Source organism: Plecotus auritus (genome assembly GCF_963455305.1).
Source record: "Plecotus auritus genome assembly, chromosome: 2".
In the NCBI taxonomy this organism is placed as follows: domain Eukaryota; kingdom Metazoa; phylum Chordata; class Mammalia; order Chiroptera; family Vespertilionidae; genus Plecotus; species Plecotus auritus.
Window position 1 is genome coordinate 212188124 of NC_137771.1, and position 19799 is coordinate 212207922.

Below are 19799 nucleotides of genomic sequence, written 5' to 3' on the forward strand. Positions count from 1 at the left end.
TGATCGTGGTTGCAAATATCCTGAAGAAAATGGCCAGGTACCCTGGAATCCCAGACCAAAGAAACATTAGGGGATAAAACTTCATCTGTGTCCCTGTGTGCTTTTCTTTCTTTCGATCCAGCCAGCTGCCATGGGCAAAGAGTTAATCTTCCCTGTGGTGTCATGACTGGGGACAGAAAGTAGGTGGGCCACTCCTAGGCGACACTCAAAAACCATTGTTGGTAAAATCTTGTTCTATTGTGGATGGAGGATGTTGAGATCTCAAACCCACTGGGGCCTGGGATGTCCTGAGCAGCCACTTTAAATCACTGTTCATTATTGGGTATGTTTGGTACATGGGAAAGGGCCATCGTAAGTAAGAAAGATGAAGGTTGGGGTTAGTATGCTGTATTACCAGTAGATATCTGGTGTACAAAGCATTGCTTTCATGTCCCACTGCGAGTTTATGTAATAAAGGATTTATTGGTAGTTTAAAGAAATGAGGAACAAAGCTCATCTTGTTTAAGACTCACAGGATGAAATAATTTGCAAAACCTCTTTCAATGTCCAATTCATGCAGTCTCCAGGGCAACTGATCAATCTGAAAAGGAGACAGATTTGCTTAGGAAATCAGCAATGCCATCAAATGCATCTATTGATCCTTAGAAAACAGTACAAGTAGTAACAGATGAAGGAGAGAAATACCATCAAATTATCAAGAAGTGATAGATCTTGTTGGCCAAATTTGAGAAACGGTTTCAGTTGGAGTTAACGATATTCATACCATAGATGATCCAGCAATGACTGAGAAAAGGAAAACATACCAGCATTTACAGGAGTGTTCAAGCTGTGTTGTTCATCATTGTGTACCACTGTAAAACCCATTCATGTTTATTCATAGCAGTGGAGGAGTGAAAGCCGGCTCAGACTAAGAAAAAAAGAAAAAAGCAGTCCTGCCATCTATCAGGCTGGGAGGACAGGTCCAGACAGCCAGCTGCAGAGCCTAGAGGGGACGTTGTTCCTCCCAAGGCCGTGGAGCTGCAGTGAACGATAGGCTACCACTGCCTCCCCAGTTGTCGCCCCAGCCCCTGCACCCATCTTTTACTGAGCAGGGCACGCAGTTGCTAAAGGGCCCTTGTCACCAGTCTAATTCCTGGTTCTAACCGGCCTCAGGAAAGGCATTGGAGCCCTAAACAGTTTGGCTCAGTGGATAGAGCGTTGGCCTGCAGACTGAAGGGTCCCAGGTTCGATTCCGGTCAAGGGCATGTACCTTGGTTGCAGGCACATCCCCAGTAGGGGGTGTGCAGGAGGCAGCTGATCAATGTTTCTCTCTCATCTGATGTTTCTAACTCTCTATCCTTCCCCCTTCCTCTCTGTAAAAAATCAATAAAATATATTTTCAAAAAAGAAAAGGCATTGGATTCAGAACCGATCTCTCTTCTTTGAGACTCCCCTAGAATCCTTCAGAATCCCTCCTCTCTTGTCCAGTGACCTCCCACAGCTTCTACCAGTGCCTTCCTCACTGGCCAGTCAGTCTGATTTTGACAGATGACACCCTGCTCCTGGTGATCTTAGGGAGTTAGGCTTTAACAGGAGCCCAAAAGCTGGAATCCACGTTCACCGACAGAGGAATGGATCACTACGTTTGTTATAGTCAGTGGAATACAACTCAGCAGTGAAAAGGAATGGATTTTTAAAACATGGATCGATGTCAGAAGCCTTACAGTGAATAAAGAAGCAGGACTAAAGCATGTGTACTGTATTATTCCATTAACATGACCCTAGAAGCAGCAGAACTGACCTGTACTGATGAAGTCCGACCAGTGGCGTCTGGGGCCAGGGTTAGAGTGAGATGACTGAACCCAGCACAAGGGAACTGGCTTGGGAGCGGATTGGGGTGGCGCTCAACAGGGTGTGTGCATGTGTGTGTGGGGGGTGGCGCGTGTGGGGGAGGGTATGTGTGTGTGTTTGTGTGCACACACATTCGTTGAACATGATCAATTCACACTATTAAAATGTGTTACTTTTATTGTGTATTATGCTTTAGTGAAGTTCACCAAGAGAATATGAAACACCAGGGTGTTAATTCGGTGTTGGGGTGAATTTCGGGAAATGGGGTTAGCAGCTTCTCTAACAGTTACCCAGGGAGACCTGGAATATAGCCTCAGATTTACCTTTTTATCTATAACAGTGCTCCCTGGGTGGTTTGGGGTTAATGTAATGTACCAAGTGAATTGACCCTGTCGCCAGCATTTTTTATTATAATCCCCTGAGTGGCACCAGAAGGATGTGACGTGACACGTACTCCCATGCCCGGCATGGGGTAGAGGAGGAGCTTAGGAGTGGAGGAGGGCGCCTCCTTGAGTCTGAAGAGGTGCAGCCCACGGGGTGCTTGCTTTTTCCAGGTGTGCCCCGTGGAATAAGGGACACAGCCGGGCCTCATGCGGCCAGACCTCCCTGGCACGGCTGCTCCCTGAGCCGTCTTGCCTGTTTTGTGTTGCATAACAGATTGTAGTTACTCAGTTGTGTCACCTCTGAACCAGAACCTTGTGATCATAGTCAGTGGTTGTGCAGCGTGCTCTGTGTTTAAGAATCATTGTAAACAGAAAGTCTGTTTTTCTGAATAAAGTTACAATTTATTTTCTCTTCCCAGTTAAGCCTTCGGGTACAAGATGTTATGTGGATGGATCAGAAGAAATTGGGAATGACTTTAAACTGAAATGTGAACCAAAGGAAGGTTCACTTCCATTACAATATGAATGGCAGAAATTGTCCAACTCACAGAAACTGCCCTCGGCACTGATAACAGGTACCGCTGACTAGACAGTTTGTACCATGTGCCATAGATGTGGACTTAACTCGTGTGTGTGTGTGTGTGTGTGTGTGTGTGTGTGTGTGTGTGTTTTATATCCCCAGACACCCTCCCTTTTCTATACAGAACAATCAGGATTCCATGGGACTTATTCAGTGTTTTATGAAGACAACTTACTGTCATGTAGTATAAATAGATATATTTCTATAACAGTTTCACTGTTTGAGATATTTTAGTTGGTTTCTTTGGTATGTTTTTTAATTGATGATAATATTATCAGAAAACATTCATGATCTTAGATGAATAAGTTACAAGGAGTTGGATCTTGAAAGTTTCATGAGCCTACATTAGTGTTGGAGATACTGCAGTTTACCCATGGTGTGTCTGTTACAAAACAAATCAGAAGCACCTCGGTGGCACTAACTGGAAAGTTACAAACTGGTCAAATCCAATTGCTCGCTTTGTTATAACTGACCTGTTATTCAAACTGGTCTCCACCTTCCAAGAAGGATTTCTCTGAGCCTCTCTTTCTTTTTTCCAATTAAGAAGTAAACTGTATGGCCCCTTATGACTTTCTTTTGTCTGTTTCTTCCGTCTGGGGGGCGGGGTGGATGGAATGGGTTTTGCAAATCTTATGGCACAAATGAACCAGAGGCGCAGTGGTTTGCCTTCTGGAGACCTGCACGTGCCTTGTCTGCCTGGCGTTGGTTCCGCACCCAGCTTCAGCCTCTCGCTTTTGCCTGGACTGTCAAGCCTAGCAGAGTTTGTCTTTACTGCAATCTCAGCAATCCTGTAAAACTGGGTTTCCCTCTGCCACATCTCTTTTCATAGAAATGACTTCCTCTGTTATCACTGTAAAAAATGCCACCACCGAGTACTCTGGGACGTACAAGTGCACAGTCAGCAACAGAGTGGGCTCTGACCAGTGCCTGCTGCGCCTGGATGTCGTTCCTCGTAAGTACCTTCTGTCGGGGGTGATAACGTTTGCTCCCCTTGTCTTTATACAGCAACCCCCCTCCCCCCATTCAGTCAGCAAGGGTGTATTGAGGGCATGTGGATGCAAACTGTGAGCAGAGCACTCTGTGGCTTGGTTAGTAGCTTTCCTGAGTCACTGAAAGAAAAAAAAACTACATTTTATTAGAAAAACCTTCATTATTGTAGCAACATGAAGAACATGAGAGTTGTCAAGTCAACTCATATACCATATTTAGCCATTGTAAGGATAAGCTATTTGGAACATTCTTATATGCCAACTCAGAAAGCTGGGAACATTAAAATCTTTTAATCTGGTTTGATCACATTTATGCATAATATATATTATACAGCCCAGCCGACGTGGTTCAATGGTTGAGCATTGACCTATGAACCAGGAGGTCACAGTTCGATTCCTGGTCAGGGCACGTGCCCGGGTTATGGGCTTGATTCCCAGTGTGGGGTGTGCCAGAGGCAGTCGATCAATGATTCTCTTTCATCATTGATGTTTCTATCTCTCCCTCTCCCTTCCTCTCTGAAATCAATAAATATATATACATACTAGAGGCCTGGTGCACGAAAATTCGTGCACTCGGAGGGGTCCCTCAGCCCGGCCTGCACCCTCTCACAGTCTGGGACCCCTTGGGGGATGTCCACCTGCTGGCTTAGTCCGCCTGTTAGTCAGACATCCTTAGCGCTGCTGCGGAGGCAGGAGAGGCTCCCGCTACCGCCACTGTGCTGGCCAGCCATGAGCCGGCTTCTGGCTGAGCAGCGCTCCCCCTGTGGAAGCGCACTGACCACCAGGGGGCAGCTCCTGTGTTGAGCGTCTGCCCCCTGGTGGTCAGTGAGCGTCATAGCAACCGGTCGTTCGGCCTTTAGGGTCAATTTGTATATTACCCTTTTATTATATAGGATATATATAAAACTAATACATAAAATAAAATAGATTATACAGTTCAAAAGAAAGTTCTTTTAGTGAATTTTCCCCTTGGACCAAAAAGCTAATTAGTTTCTTATAGTTATTGTATACAATGAGATCAATCTGTCATTGTGTATCCTTACCTTCAATATGACTAGATAGAATGGTGTTGTTATTTACCATTATTTCCTTATGAACATCTTATTCTAGCATCAAACAGAGCTGGAACAATTGCAGGAGCTATTATAGGAACTCTGCTTGCTCTCATGCTCATCTGCGTGATCATCTTTTGCTGCCATAAAAAGCGCAGAGAGGAAAAATATGAAAAGGAAGTTCATCATGATATCAGGTAATTCAGTGACACCAGAGTTGATTGATGTGTAGTGTACTAAATTTATTATGTCTAAAGCATTACTTCTCTTACCCATCCAAAACATTTGCCCCTGTGAGAACTGGATAAAAGCTAAAGCTCTTCCCTTCAACACATTTGAAAGCTCTTACTTTCCCTGGCAAGTGTGTAGATTCAATCAACCTCCATTAGGCTGTGCCCCAGTCCCTTTCCAGTTCTGGATCCTATTTTAAGAACCACTACAAATTAGTTTATCTCAAAACTGTTCACCCTCTCTAAATCAAGTACAGGTATGGCATATTCCCCAAAAAAAGGAAGAAAAAAGACCTAATTACATCAAGTGACAGAACTATTGGTAATATGATTTTTAACAAAATATTCTAAACCAGGAGATCTTAACTAGAATTGTATGTTTGATTATTGAACTTTAAGAAATAATAACATGTGACTAAATGACACCCAGGAAACTGACATTTGGTAGGTATGAGGTAGGGTCTGGGCACTTGCATTTTTAAAATGCACCAGATGTAACTCAGTCCTTGGTGTGAAAATTCTTCTGCCTGAATCCCTGTTTTTTTTGCAGACTGGAGTCTGCTGTTTTCAGCTAAGGTCTTAGATCAGTAACTTTAATAGCAAAAAGGATTTTTTTTTTTTTTTTTGGTAGAAATATATCTGTAGGTGTTAGAGCTTTAGTAACTACTAGAGGCCCAGTGCACGAATCCATGCATGGGTGGGGTCCGGCTGGCCCGCTCCGATTGGAGCGATTGGGCCAGGCCAGCCAGGGAGAGGGGACATGGGCGGTTGGCCAGCCAGCCCTGCCCCCGATTGGGGTGAGGGGGAGTGCGATCAGGAATGGGGATGGCTGGGGGGAGGGGCCACAGGTGGTTGGCTGGCCGGCCCCACCCCCTGGTCGAACACCCAGTAGAACTGGTCAAGGGGACAATTTGCATATTAGCCTTTTATTACATAGGATAAAGTGTTAACATGATTGTAATGAGATTATCTTGATTAGTTGTACTGGAATATGAACTTATTTGAGGTTTGTTCCTTGTAAGACATTATAAAAACATAAATTTTTGTAAACACTGCCTTTTACTATATGAGAAGATCTATATTCTGAAAATAGTAACTAAGAAACAAATACATAGTTTGTGACATTATACTGTATTAGAGACCCCGTGCACGAATTCGTGCATTGTTGGGGTCCCTCAGCCTGGCCAGCTATTGGGGGCCAATTGGGGCCGGCCAAGAGAAGGGACCACGGTAGGTTGGCTGGCCGCAGGAGGTTGGCTGTGGGAGCACACTGACCACCAGGGGCCAGCTCCTGTGTTGAGTGTCTGCCCCCTGGTGGTCAGTGCGTCGTCATAGCGACCAGTCGAAACGATCACTTAGGCTTTTATATATACAGATTGTGCCTGCTTTTTTGTATGTCACACACACTTTTATATACTTAGTGCTTAAATAGCCCCACCCATGAGTCATAGGCTACACAATTGTAGGTTTCTAGAAACTCATTCATTCTTATATTGGGATCTTTGCTTTCCAGGGAAGACGTGCCTCCCCCCAAGAGCCGGACGTCCACGGCCAGAAGCTACATCGGCAGCAATCACTCATCTCTGGGGTCCATGTCTCCTTCCAACATGGAGGGCTATTCCAAGACTCAGTATAACCAAGTACCAAGCGAAGATTTTGAACGCGCTCCTCAGAGTCCGACTCTCCCACCCGCCAAGGTAGCTGCCCCTAATCTCAGTAGGATGGGAGCGGTGCCGGTGATGATTCCAGCCCAGAGCAAGGACGGGTCTATAGTATAGGGCCTCCAAACCTCTCACCTCCGTGCTCCACACTTCTCTTCTTCTTTTGAAATAGGAAAACCCACTTTGTTCTAAATTTTGCTACCAGCCTCAACAGATCAAAAAGTAAACCAAAAACTGTAAGAAACATACTTTAAAAAGTTGTGTTTGTTTATATCGGAATAGTAAAGGCATTAAAGTTACTAAAGACAAATTTGCCATCTGAAAAAGATTTCTTAAAGAAGTTGATTTTGTAAGTTTCTAACTACCAGTACTTAGTAATATGTAGCACTTTGGATATGAAATCATAGGAGAAGATATTGGTGAACTTACATGTACACCAAGCTGATACGTGAATCATCTTAAAAAGTAGTATTTTTTCATTCCTGCCATTATTTTTAGGATGCCTTTCTCAATTAATTTATGACCCAAAATTGGCAAAGATGCATTCATGGCAAAAATTATAGTCCTTTATGTTTGTTCTTTGAAAACTCTAAATGTGTTTGGAATAGCTCTAGTAACATAAAAACACTCTACAGGGTTCTAGAAATTACTAGTTCTACTTTCAGGTCATGCATAAGCCTTGTCTATGGAATGATTGCTTAAGTATTTGATTGATAGACTGTTATAGGCAACAGAGGCATAGTAAGCTCTTTTATGTGCTAAAGTAAAGGAGCACCTATGGATTTATTTAGCAAGTTTGCTCTCACTACATAGAGCGATGACACTAGGTACAGTAGTGAGGGTGGATTTCAGCGATGAGCAATCTGGGGTGATCTCCAGAACGGTGACCCGCCAGAGCAAGGATGGAGAATCCTGCAGTTCCCAACCACATGGCTCTCTGCGTTAGGTGATATTTTTCTAATAAGAAAAAATTATGACATTTATTATTTGACAGATACAGATTGAAATTCCCTAATTATTGGTTCCAAATTTTAAAAAGTTTTCCCCCAGTTCAGCGTTTTGGTGTTGTCGTTTTTGGATGGTGTTGCATGTTATATGTTCTGGAAACATGTAATCCTAAGTCTACCTTGCTGAATGCAGTTCTTGGAGGATGTTTCTTCACAGGCTCAGAATGACGGAGCGCATTGTAAGCTAGTCAGTGTCCTCCACGGTTCTGTCTTCCAGACTGGGGAGGATGCACAGTTGCTATTCCACTGCCAACGTGTCTGTGCAGTTGCAGAAAATCCAGTTGAGTTTTGAAAAGTTTGAGTCCTAGTTTTGTGAAAGTGATTTATTCTTTAAAAAAAAAAGAAAGAAAGGAAAGGGAGTAAACTGAATACTCCCAACTGCCAAATGTGTTAAAATACTGTGTTAGTAGAAGAAAGTAAATTTATTGTATTTCCCTTAAGATTGTGAGGGAGTGTGGATATAGTAGAAAGAGCCAGCAGTTTCTTTATAGTAAGTAAGGTCTGCAATAAATTATTTCACTAGCTCTAAAACCTGTTCCCTCGCTTTTGTAGGGAGTTGGTTTCTGTTCATCTCTTTGGGTGCTGTGGTGGTTCATGCTGCATTAGAAATTAATGTTGGCATGACTTTCTGATTAGTAAGAGTATCGTGTACACTTTTTAATGGTAAATTTAAGCGGAATGTCTGTGTAATGGATTAGTGTATAGTTTTACATATTCGGAAGACTTTTTTAAATAGGGTTTTAACCTTACACAATATTGCTTTTATACTTGTGTTAACAGTTTCATTTGTGCCTTTTGGGTAATTTAATTTTTATTATGAATTTCTGGTGCCTATGAGCTGGCTATCACCTGAAAGGTGCTTAGAGGTGAAGGTACTGTTCTAAAAACTCATCACTGTGACACCTTTCTATCCTCAGACTTCAGTCTTGCCTCCTCTTTTCTGTTCTTTTTGGATGCAAATTAACAGACTAAAATGTCAGCATCCCCAACACTCTTTGGCTGTGTTTCTGATTTTATAATAGTAACTATTTTTGAACTCCAGATGTCTGGTCTGTTTTATATGAATACATTTATATACAATATTACTAAGAAATACCAGCACAAACTCTAAGAAACAACTATGGGTCTTTACTAGTTTTCATGCACTGAAGATTATGCTATCAACCTAAGTAGAAATTACTACAAAAAAATGGATGCATGTAAGGCTTTCCTTGCCTTAGACTTTGTAGTTGGTCAAGGATTTAGCTACAAATAAGTCAGAATCTCTTCCAGAAGCACCTGCACCCTAAGAAACGAGCTCACAAAAAATCAGTTGTGTATCCTGTACTGACCTATTGGGCGTGATGGAATTTAGAGGACAGAATTCAGTTTTAGACTGTCCTCAGCTACTCTCATTGTAAATTTCAGTTAACCTAAAAATCAAATAGTTCTGATTGACCCATGAAGGGATTTTCACTGATAATTTCATTTAAACCAGAGATCATATATTCTGGAATTATTGGTAATCATCAAGCAATTCAACAAAACTTGCTGTTTGAGCCTTTCCATTGGAGCTTACGTAAGTCAAGGACAGCACTGCATCTTCGAGGCAAAAGCAATCGATTCCACTTTACACCTAAGAGGCTCAGCACCATTTTGTTGAGTTACACAGGATAACCTGAGAAGTAATGGCACCTTAGAGGATGTAGTTCTGTGCTTTAACGTGTAATTTACGGGTGTTCTTTTATTCTAATATTCCCCTGTTAGAAGGCCAAAAAAAAGGAAATCTGCCATGGAGTTGTTACAATGGAAATACAGCCAGAGTGTGTCGTAGGGGGAGGTTAATTCAAGAAACACAGTTAGATTATTGGTATGAATTAATATCTGATTTTTATTAAAAAGATAATTTCCAAGATTGAGTTTCATAAATAAGGAGCAAGTAAAGGGGCAAATAAACATTTTTATTAAATATAAAAAGAACTCGTTGCATGAAGTTATACATCAAACTCTATAATGGATGGCTTTTTAAAATAACCATTCTCTGTCTTTCTGTGTGCGTGCAGCATGTAAATTTGAAGTTATGTAAATGTTTCAAGTTTTTCCTAATCTCTTCACCTCCACAGTGTTTAGGGCTTTCAGACCCCTTATTCCAGTGTGAACAGAAAAGGTCCAGATTATGTGCTTAATGCTTTGATGTGTCATGCAAGGAGTAGTTTGTAGAAAATGTTGACACCATTTTAACTTCTTAGTGGCTTGTGACATTATATTATATATATATATATGTACATAAATCTTTGTAATATTCTGTGTTTAGTAGTATAAATGTTCTGGGCAAGTTTTAATATTTCAAATGCCTTTGGATAGTCTTGCAATAAAGGCAACATGTTCTGCAGTTGAATTTTTTTTACTTGTTTGCCTATTTTGACACTAAAATATGGTCCATAACTGAGCACAGATTCTACTTATTCATGTTATGGAAGCAGGGAAGAATAATAAATTTGTGAATTGCAGTTCTGCTTATCTTACGGATAGTAACACCAGCAAATATGTTATCTTATGGGTAACACCAGCAAATACGTTATCTTAAGGATAGTAACACCAGCAAATATTTTCTGTATCTGGCTTCTTACTGTTAATCAAGTTTTACAAAGTACGCTGATTTGTAATTTGAGTGTGGAAAGTACCTGTTGGGATTGGTTTTGGTCATGAACACTAAAAGCTCCAATCAAGGAAGAACTTTGCATTTTTGTACTAATGTATTTAATGACACAAGTGTCAAGCGAACCACAATTCACTGATTCATTTATTCTCATCCCTTACTGTGAACATTTGTTATAAATAAACTTGTACTACTGAGAAGAAATATTTTGACACTTCACATATGCAAATAGAGAATTGATAGTGTCAGTTTCAAAGATGATTTTTGTATTTAAAGTTTCTGGCTTAAATATCCAATGGTGCAGATTTTGAACTTTGTAAGAACAAATTTGGTTAAAAAAGCAAGAACTTGCTCTAGCGTTGTGACCTTGTGTACTTTTCAAATAAAATTAAGAAAGTAGTTTTCTGCCTTATGGTGTGGCTTCATTGTGCTTAAAAAAAAAAAAAAAAAAGTCTACTTTATAAAGCTTCAATATGATTTTTCTTCATGCTTTCCGAGTCAAGGTTTCTTTCCCCACACCACTTACATCCTTTATTAAAACAGAATAAAGATCAGGACAAGCACACATCAATGGAAACATGAAACATACATGTATGTTTCCCCACCCAAAGTTCTGTGATCACAGTGTTTTACAGTATAAACTCAAAGCACTTCTCAGCTGCTTTAAAAACGTGCATGCATGTATGTATTAAACACATCTGGTTCTGGTTTAAAGCTATTTTCATTGACCCTAAACATTGATTTCAGAAAACAAAACAAAACAAAAAACAGCATGGGGTTAGTAATAGGTCTGTAAGGCTTTGAGGAATATTGTTTACCCTCTAGTTTCTCAATCTCGGCACCTGTAACACTTTGGGCTGGGTAACTCTTTGTTGTGGGGGAGCGGCCTGTGCATTGTAGGCTGTTTAGTATCATCCCTGGTCTCTGCCTACGGGGTGCCAGCAGCACTCCTCCCTCCCCAGATGTGACAACCAAAAACTGTCTCCCAGTGTGTTTCCAAATGTCCACTGGGGCGGGGGGACAACACCCCCCCACCCAGGTTGAGAACAACTGGTTTATACTAACATGAAGTTTTCTGCTGGGAAGTTTAAAGGAGAAGAGCGTAGGAGTCAGACGTGTTTGAACATCACTCATTACCAAATACTTTACTGGGCTTCTGTTTCCTCGTGCTTTAGAATGGGGACACACATTCCTACGTCCCAGGGGATGTTGGAAGCTTTTAAAGAACTAGAACTGATTCAATGAAAAAGGCTTTGCACTTGTCCCTGGTAGCTGGGATGCTGATCGTGATCCACAGATTTTCAAGGACCCAAGATTACAATAAAATATGCTAAGTGACACTACTGAGTATAATTTAATGCCTTTCATTTAGACCATATTTTAATCTTGCAGCTCTAAAGGCCACATCATGTTTCTAGGTTAATTAAATACCAAATGGCAAAACTGATGACACAAAATTGAATATAAGTCAATTGTTATTAAATAAAAGTGGTTTAAAGTCTAAGGCATAAACAAATGTAAGTTCTAAATGCAATGAAGGCAACAGTGAGAGATTAGGAAGGCAGTCCCAACTCAGCTCCATTTTTCTTTGCTGGTATTTCTGAAGTATAAATCAAATGTGATTTGTTATTTAAATGACTTTTCTAACTTTGATAACTTTGGGGGGAAAATTATCCTAAAGTAACTACAGAAAAAGAAGAATTCCTGGAGTTAATGAAAGAACCAAGAAATAAATTTTGGTCTAGTGAACCAAGAACTAGCTCCTTGATGAGTTTGCATCTTGTTTCACTGCTGAGCTGTGAAAATTCTAACTCGGATGGAGAACGAGAGGGTGGGAGAAGGTGCAGGAAATCACAGAAGTAAAACCTGATGTCAGTCCCCAGCAAAGTACTAGAAGCCAGCGTGGTCTTGTCTTGCCCTGAGTCACTGACCCCGGTCCTAGTGGATTGGTTCTTAAAATGTAACTATGACCATATTAAAATCCAGGCCATCATAATCTCGTGGTCCATTCCATTTCTCCCTGGTTTATTTTCTCCACACCTTTAGCTGCACCTCTACACACCTGCTGGGGGCCTGGGGTTTCATACCTTTGTGAACATGCAGTTTCTTCAGCCAGAGAACAGCCCCTCCTTGTCTACTTGCCCAGTGCATATTGCCCTAGACGTGTAAATCCAAACACTTGTCCTTTGAGTCATTTTTCCTGATCTGCACCCCTGCCCCTCACTCACATGCTAATTTAGAGGGGTGTCTGGGCCCTCAGTATTGCCAGTGCATGTCTTTTACGGCACAAAACCTTTTGTGTTCTAATTATTTAACATGTTTACTAGATCCCCTTTGTGGTTCTAAACCTCATTTGTTCCCCCAATATCCCCAGTTCCTAACTCTGGCATATTGCTCAGTACATACTGAATGAATTTTTAGGAAAGAAATGGCACTAGGGCCAAGTATGCGTTCAGTAAGGTCACGTCCTATGTTCTGCAAGACAACTTGTCCGGTTTCTTCCCAAAACAGAGAAAGTGAGTGGGCGCGCCAAAACCGGTTTGGCTCAGTAGATAGAGCGTTGGCCTGCGGACTTAAAGGTTCCAGGTTTGATTCCGGTCAAGGGCACGTAACTTGGTTGCGGGCACATCCCCAGTAGGAGGTGTGCAGGAGGCAGCTGATCGATGTTTCTAACTCTCTATCCCTCTTCTTTCCTCTCTGTAAAAAATCAATAAAATATATTTAAAAAAAAAAAAAAAAAGTGAGTGGGCGCATGTGGTGAGAAAGTCTGCACATGACTTGAAAAGTTAATTTGCATAAATACAGGACGGGGTGACCTGGCTCCATAGGAGTCAACTTAAAAGTCACCATCTCCTACTTATAAAAACCTGTAGAAGTAAAAGAAATGTCTAAAACCCGCAGATTCCGAGTAGGTCTGGAGTGAAGTCAGTGACTGTTTCTCTCTTAGGTTTCAGACTTTCACAACTAGCCCTCCACTACCATACTTACACTGGTGTATACATACAGGTTTTTTAAAAATATGTTTTTATTGATTTTAGAGACGAAGGAAAGGGAGAGAGAAACATCGATGAGGACTGGCTGCCTCCTGCACACCCTCTACTGGGGATCGAGCCCACCATCTGGGCCTGGGCCCTGGCTGGGAATTGAACCGGTGACCTCCTCTGATTCATGGGTCGATGCTCAACCAATGAGCTACACCAGCTGGGCTACATGTTTTTTCTCATTTAACAAATCCTCTTAGATTATTCTGTATCTATGCTATCTATTTTCTGTCATCTATACATCTATCTAACTCTTACTTGTTTTCAAAACTAATATTTACATCAAAGTGATACTCTGTAATTTATTTAAACAGTCTCCAATTGATGCCCATTTAAATTGATCCCATCGTTTTAGATATAATGAGTAAAATTACAAGAGGTGTGTTCCTGTATACATCACGATGTATATGTGTATATGTATCTTTACATTTCTAGAAAGGGAAGTGCTGACTGTAGAGTATTCTGATAGCTTTTATTAGAATAGCTTTGTACACGTTGTAGCAGCCTATGCTGCAATGGATGAGTGCTTATCTCACCCCCAGTCCTCACCAATACTCTTATCCAACTTTTTGGTCTCTGGGAAGAAAATTATTTCATGGTTTAAAATTCTCTTGTTATTTGTCCAGTTGACCATCTTACGTTTAAAAACTATTTGAGAACTGTGTTCGTGTGCTTTGCCCATTTTTCTTTTATATTACTACTAGAGGCCCGATGCACGAAATTTGTACAAGAGTAAGCCTTCCTTTCCCCGGCTGCCGGCACCAGCTTCCCTCTGGCACCCGGGACCCGGGCTTCCCTCGCAGCCCAGCTTCGTCCGGAAGGTCGTCCGGAAGGATGTCCGGTCTAATTAGCATATTATGCTTTTATTATTATAGATTCTGCTAATTTGGAGCTCTTAAATATAATAAAATTAGCCTTTTGTGATATAAAATAAAAGGTTTGGTTTTGGGGGGCCAGGTTATCCTTTTTCTTTGACTGTTTATGGTCTTTTCCTGCTGACCATGCAATCCTAATCCCCCCCTAAACTGTTCCTGAAGGGGACCTGAGGATCGCCTGTCTCTTCCTGTGCTGTCTCCTCCTACGCAGATGTGATTTCTCAAAGGCAGAGGAGCATCTTTACATCTCAATGTTGGATGCAATAGATTCTCAGTAATCTTTGCTGATAATTGCAGCCGTTCTGGCTGTGTTCCAGTCCAGCCATCACCACAAGTGTTTCCATCACAGTGTGTTTCTTTATCTTTGTTTTCCTCAAGTTTCTGGAGTTTTTGCCCAAAGCAGTTTTATGGAATCAGCACAAACTAAAGTAATGAAGACAGTTATCTTGCACTTGAAAACAAGATGTGTCTAGGTCATGTGTTAGGTCAGCTGTCACCCACTATTCCAAGTTGAATGTTGGCTGCCGGCAGTGTGCTGTTTGAATGTTGCTAAGTAGGACATTTCCCCTCTCATGTAGGCCCAGAACTGTCAACAGTGAGAACATTTCCAGGGAACAGTAGAATGACCTTGCAGTTCTGAGAGGAGAAAGTATGATAACAGCACATGCCAGTAATTTGCAACCTGTTGGGAAATATAGTCCTCCAACATCAACCTCCACCAGTCTTTTCATCTAGTGACAAGGAGGGGACATTTTATTCGCTCATAGAAGCAACACAAAGTGAAATAATTCTGTGAAAGGAAACATAATCTCTGCCCTTCCAACTAAAATATACTATCTGCGCCTGGCTGGCGTGGCTCAGTGGTTGCGTGTAGACCTGTGAACCAGGAGATCACAGTTCGATTCCTGGTCGGGGCACGTGCCTGGGTTGTGGACTCAATCCCCAGTGTGGGGCGTGCAAGAGGCAGCCAGTCATCATCATTGATGTTTCTGTCTCACCCTCTCCCTTCCTCTCTGAAATCAATAAAAATATAAATAAAAGATACTAGTGCTATGTCCAGGACAAGGTAAAGATGCACTCACTATACACTAGCCCAGTAGGGCTTTATGAGTATGTTTATGTGGGCTTGATTAAACTTTTTGTAATGATATTATGGGCAGAAGATTTGTGATATTGTTAAGTGAAAATGTACAAAGCAGTTCAAATTTTGTAAAAACAAAACCAACAAAATGTCCATAGGCTATGTGATCTAGTTCAATATCATTTTATGAAAACCAAGATCCAGAAAGGTTTTGATTTCCCAAGGCCACCGTTAGAAACAGAATCTGGGTCTCCTGGTTCCTGGCCCAGTATTTTTCTAGGAACCTTGAGTCCTTGGCAGTCCCGGCCCCGAGTGAACTATATGAAAGGAAAGAAGGGGAGGGTTAGAGTGTGCAGCTCTCACCTCTCACTCCGTCCCAGCAACACCAGCCTGGGAGAAGGCCCGTGAAAGCAGAGCAGACTCGCCTCACCAGTGCCCTCTGCTCCTGCAAAGGGCTCATCAGTACCCAGGGCACACTGAGCATCGCTAGCTGCACTCTTCTTAGGGTGCCCGTGGTGGCCCCAGTGGGGTGTATGATGGACAAGAGTCTGCTTTGTTTGGTGCCAAGCCTATTTATGCAAGAAACTGCAAAGAAAACACAGTTTACATCAAGATGGGTATACTATGGATGGATGTTATGAGGAAAGCAGACACTCCTAGCAATAGACCCATATTCTAAGGAAAATTCTTAATCCCACATCAAAAATTTGGTGACTGAATGTATATTGATCTATGTTAAACGCTTAAAAATGTTTAAGGGATATATAATCTTTAATGATTTTCCATTTAAATTTGTTTGATTGGCACTCCTAATTATGTCAGGGAAGAGGAGTTTTACTGTAAATTTGCATACCAAATCCCTATTCAAGATCCTGTGTGTGTGTGTGTGTGTGTGTGTGTGTGTGTGTGTGTTCCTCTTCACATTTCTCAGTATCAAGCATCACAACTGGTATTTTTTAAAAAATACATTTTATTGATTTCAGAGAGGAAGGGAGAGGGAGAGATAGAAACATCAATGATGAGAGAGAATCATTGACTGGCTGCCTCCTGCACGCCCCACACTGGGGATTGAGTCTACAACCCAGGCATGTGCCCTGACCAGGAATCGAACCATGACCTGGTTCATAGGTCGACACTCAACCACTGAGCTACATTGGCCGGACACAACTGTCATTTTTTAAAAATTATTTACCAAAGGATCTTATTAGCTATCAATATCAGATTTTATTTTTTTAATATATTTTATTGATTTTTTACAGAGAGGAAGGGAGAGGGATAGAGAGTTGGAAACATCGATCAGCTGCCCCCTGCACCCCTCCCACCGGGGATGTGCCCGCAACCAAGGTACATGCCCTTGACTGGAATCGAACCCGGGACCCTTCAGTCTGCAGGTCGACGCTCTATCCACTGAGCCAAACTGGCCAGGGCAATATCAGATTTTAAATGTGGTCAGTCTTATCATTGGGCAATATTAGGAAACATTAAATAGTGAGGTTTTACTTAGTAATAACTCAGATGACAAAAGTGAGTTTTACATTTTTCATGTTAGTCCCTTTAGACAAAGTTCAAAATTTTTAAATATACTTTCATTTTTAATTAGTAAATTTTATTTCATTTCTTTAGAAAAAACATTTGATGAATGATCTATAAGATACAAAAACAGTTTTTCTTCCATTGAATTTAGTGAAACAAATAGTCAATCATGCTGGCTGTTTTCTGTTGAACTTTACAGCTTTACATAACAATTTGATTCTAAAAAATATATCATCTATAATTTTCTGTGTATGATTTTTAAAGTTGGCAGTTGTGTTTGTCTTTATTTCTGAACTTGAAAATTATCCTTCTCCCATCCCATCCTCAACAAAGGTAGTTATATCTAGATATATGACTGAAGGCCTTCCAAAAGAGATCTGTAGCTTAATATCTAATGATAAAGATGGGTTAAATCAAGGCACATATGTATGAATACCATGAAACTATTAAAACCTGTGTTTAAAACAAATCAGTGACATAATAAAATGTTCCACATTTTCCAATTGCATAACCATAAAATGAATATATTTCATGTCATAATATAGCAGTATGGGAGAATATAAATTAAAAGTTCCCTCTTTTAAATATTCCCCATCCACTAAAATATTAACAGTGGTTATCTTTGCTAGAGGGATTACGGGTGATTTTAATGATCTTTCCTCTGCTTTTAGCTATTTGTTTCCTAAATTGACATTTGTTTTAATAACAAAAATAATTCTAATAAATATCTTGTGTATAATAATTATGGCATACTTAAAGTTCTTCATTACCTATGATAATTTCTACATGTAGATCCATAGGAAAAGCAGTGATTTAAATTAACCGCTAATGCTTTTCATGGAGAAGGGAAATTATTTTCAAATATAACTTGTAGCTGGAAGTTGAAAGATTATCTGATGCCCTCTTGTGGCCAAAATTTTTTCAAAGGTGATTTGTTTCTTTTCATTGAAATCCTGTCTAAACCAAGAAAAGAACAAAATATCTATTCTATTGCTTTTCAAATGACAAATAATGCTCACTCACTATTATTAACACTTTAAGGGTAACCACTATTAAGGGGTTAGTCTATCTCTCTTACTCCTAAAAGCACGCTTCCTGGGTTTGAAGACGTTTAGATCACCCGGGGCAACTTGCATACTCTGAGACTCAGTTTCAGTGATAACCCTGTTAAGTTCTATTATTAGCCTCATTTTTTGCACCTATTTTCACCACTCACACAGTATGGTGGACAGCTTTGCACATCAGTAGTCACAGATAATTCTTGTATTGGCCTTACTCTTACGTAGTATAAATTATGTTTATTATGGCAAACAATACATCAATTGCACATTGATTTATAAATTTTCAGAAGTATTTCCAATTATCTTCTAGATATATACTAGTAGAATTTGAATTTTTTGACATTGTCAAATTGCCTTCCACAATGAATGCCAAACCACAATCTTTTCAATGTTTGTCACTGTGTTAGGTGAAAAATGGTTATTTCATGGTGTTAGCTTTTATTTCCTTTGTCATTAGTGTGCCATTAGCACATCTTCTGTTTTTAGCCATTTGTATTTCTTTATATTTGGCTCTGCTAAATAATTTAATCATATGTAGGAGTTTTTTGTATAAAGAACGTTAGTTCATTTTCTTTTAAACATTTTGTGGAAAATTTTTCCCTCTTTGGAGTTTGTCTTTTAATATGCAGCTTGTCTTTTTCTTCAATTCCAAATCAGAACAGTATATAAATATATATTGTGAAATATTTATGTATTTTAGTTTTCTATTATGTTTTGAAACCTTATTTGCTATTTTTTCATATCACTTCATATTATTTTTTAAATAATTTCTTAGTGATTTCTTCTTTAGTACTTCAACTGTCCTTTTGTTCTTTTATTTTTCTCTTTGATGGATGCCATGTTCTGTGGAAGCTTGTTTAGACCGTTAATGGCCTTTTAGGCTTCCTTCATGTGAATAGTTTACTTTTTCAATAATAAGAATTATATGTCATGGGGGGCGGATGGGCATCAGGATTTTAGAGATGCTTAGGTGGGGCATGGCCAAAAAAACTGTTGGGAACCACTGCTTTAAATGTATTTTAGAACAAGGTGGGAGGTGGATATCAAATCACAAATCTTCTACAGGTAGTTCCTCTAATATACAAATTCAAAATTAGCATTTTCCCTAAAGCACTCTGCCATTTTGCTGTCAGCAGGAATGAATAAGAAATTTAGGTGATTTTATAGTGACCTAATGTGGAAAGAAATGTCCAATTACCAGGGGGATGCCAAAATTACTTCCTTGTCAGTATGGCTAGTATACTTCTGGATTTTCCCAACAAGCTTATAACTACAACTAGAGGCCCAGTGCCTGAAATCCATGCACAAGTGGGGTCCCTAGGGCTGGCCTGCGATCAGGGCTGATCAGGGCCAGGTTAATCAGGGCCAGGCCAGAGAGGAGGCGACAGTCACCGGGCCAGGCGCAGAAGGAATAGACGCTGGACACTGATGCCACCACCGTCGGTGCTCCGCCACTGCGCGGTTCCCTGCCTCCCCCCTCCTCCTTCTCTCGCTGTAGCACTGCCCCTGGGCGGGCCAGTGGTGAGCCGGTCAGGGCCTGCCAGCCAGGGGGAGGGACGGGGCACAGGAGGGAGCCGGCCCTCGGCCCCCCTGGCACTGGGGCCGCATTCACCACCACCCACCCCAGTTCCCCATCCCAGCCAGGGGTCAGGGGAGGTTGGCCATGGGAGTGCACTGACCACCAGGGAACAGCTCCTGTGTTGAGCCTCTGCCCCCTGGTGTTCAGTGCATATCATAGCAACCAGTCGTTCTGGTCACTTAGGCATATATATATATAGAGAGAGAGAGCTAACTGGTTTGGCTCAGTGGATAGAGTGTCGGCATGCGGACTCAAGAGT

At 40.9% G+C, this 19799-nt stretch overlaps 1 protein-coding gene across 4 annotated transcripts in view; it reads left to right on the top strand.

Moving 5' to 3' along the window:
• The window catches only part of CXADR (CXADR cell adhesion molecule), a 58562-nt gene that overhangs the window by 35566 nt on the left and 3197 nt on the right, over positions 1-19799 (top strand). Inside the window, exons 4-7 of one of the 4 annotated variants that reach the window (XM_080655018.1) lie at positions 2633-2788; positions 3623-3745; positions 4893-5031; positions 6578-6761. In XM_080655018.1, the coding sequence (XP_080511144.1) occupies positions 2633-2788; positions 3623-3745; positions 4893-5031; positions 6578-6761 (602 nt within the window). Of the gene's footprint in view, positions 1-2632; positions 2789-3622; positions 3746-4892; positions 5032-6577; positions 8066-19799 lie in introns of those variants that run through there. The other 3 variants (XM_080655017.1, XM_080655019.1, XM_080655020.1) reach the window with 3 other exon arrangements.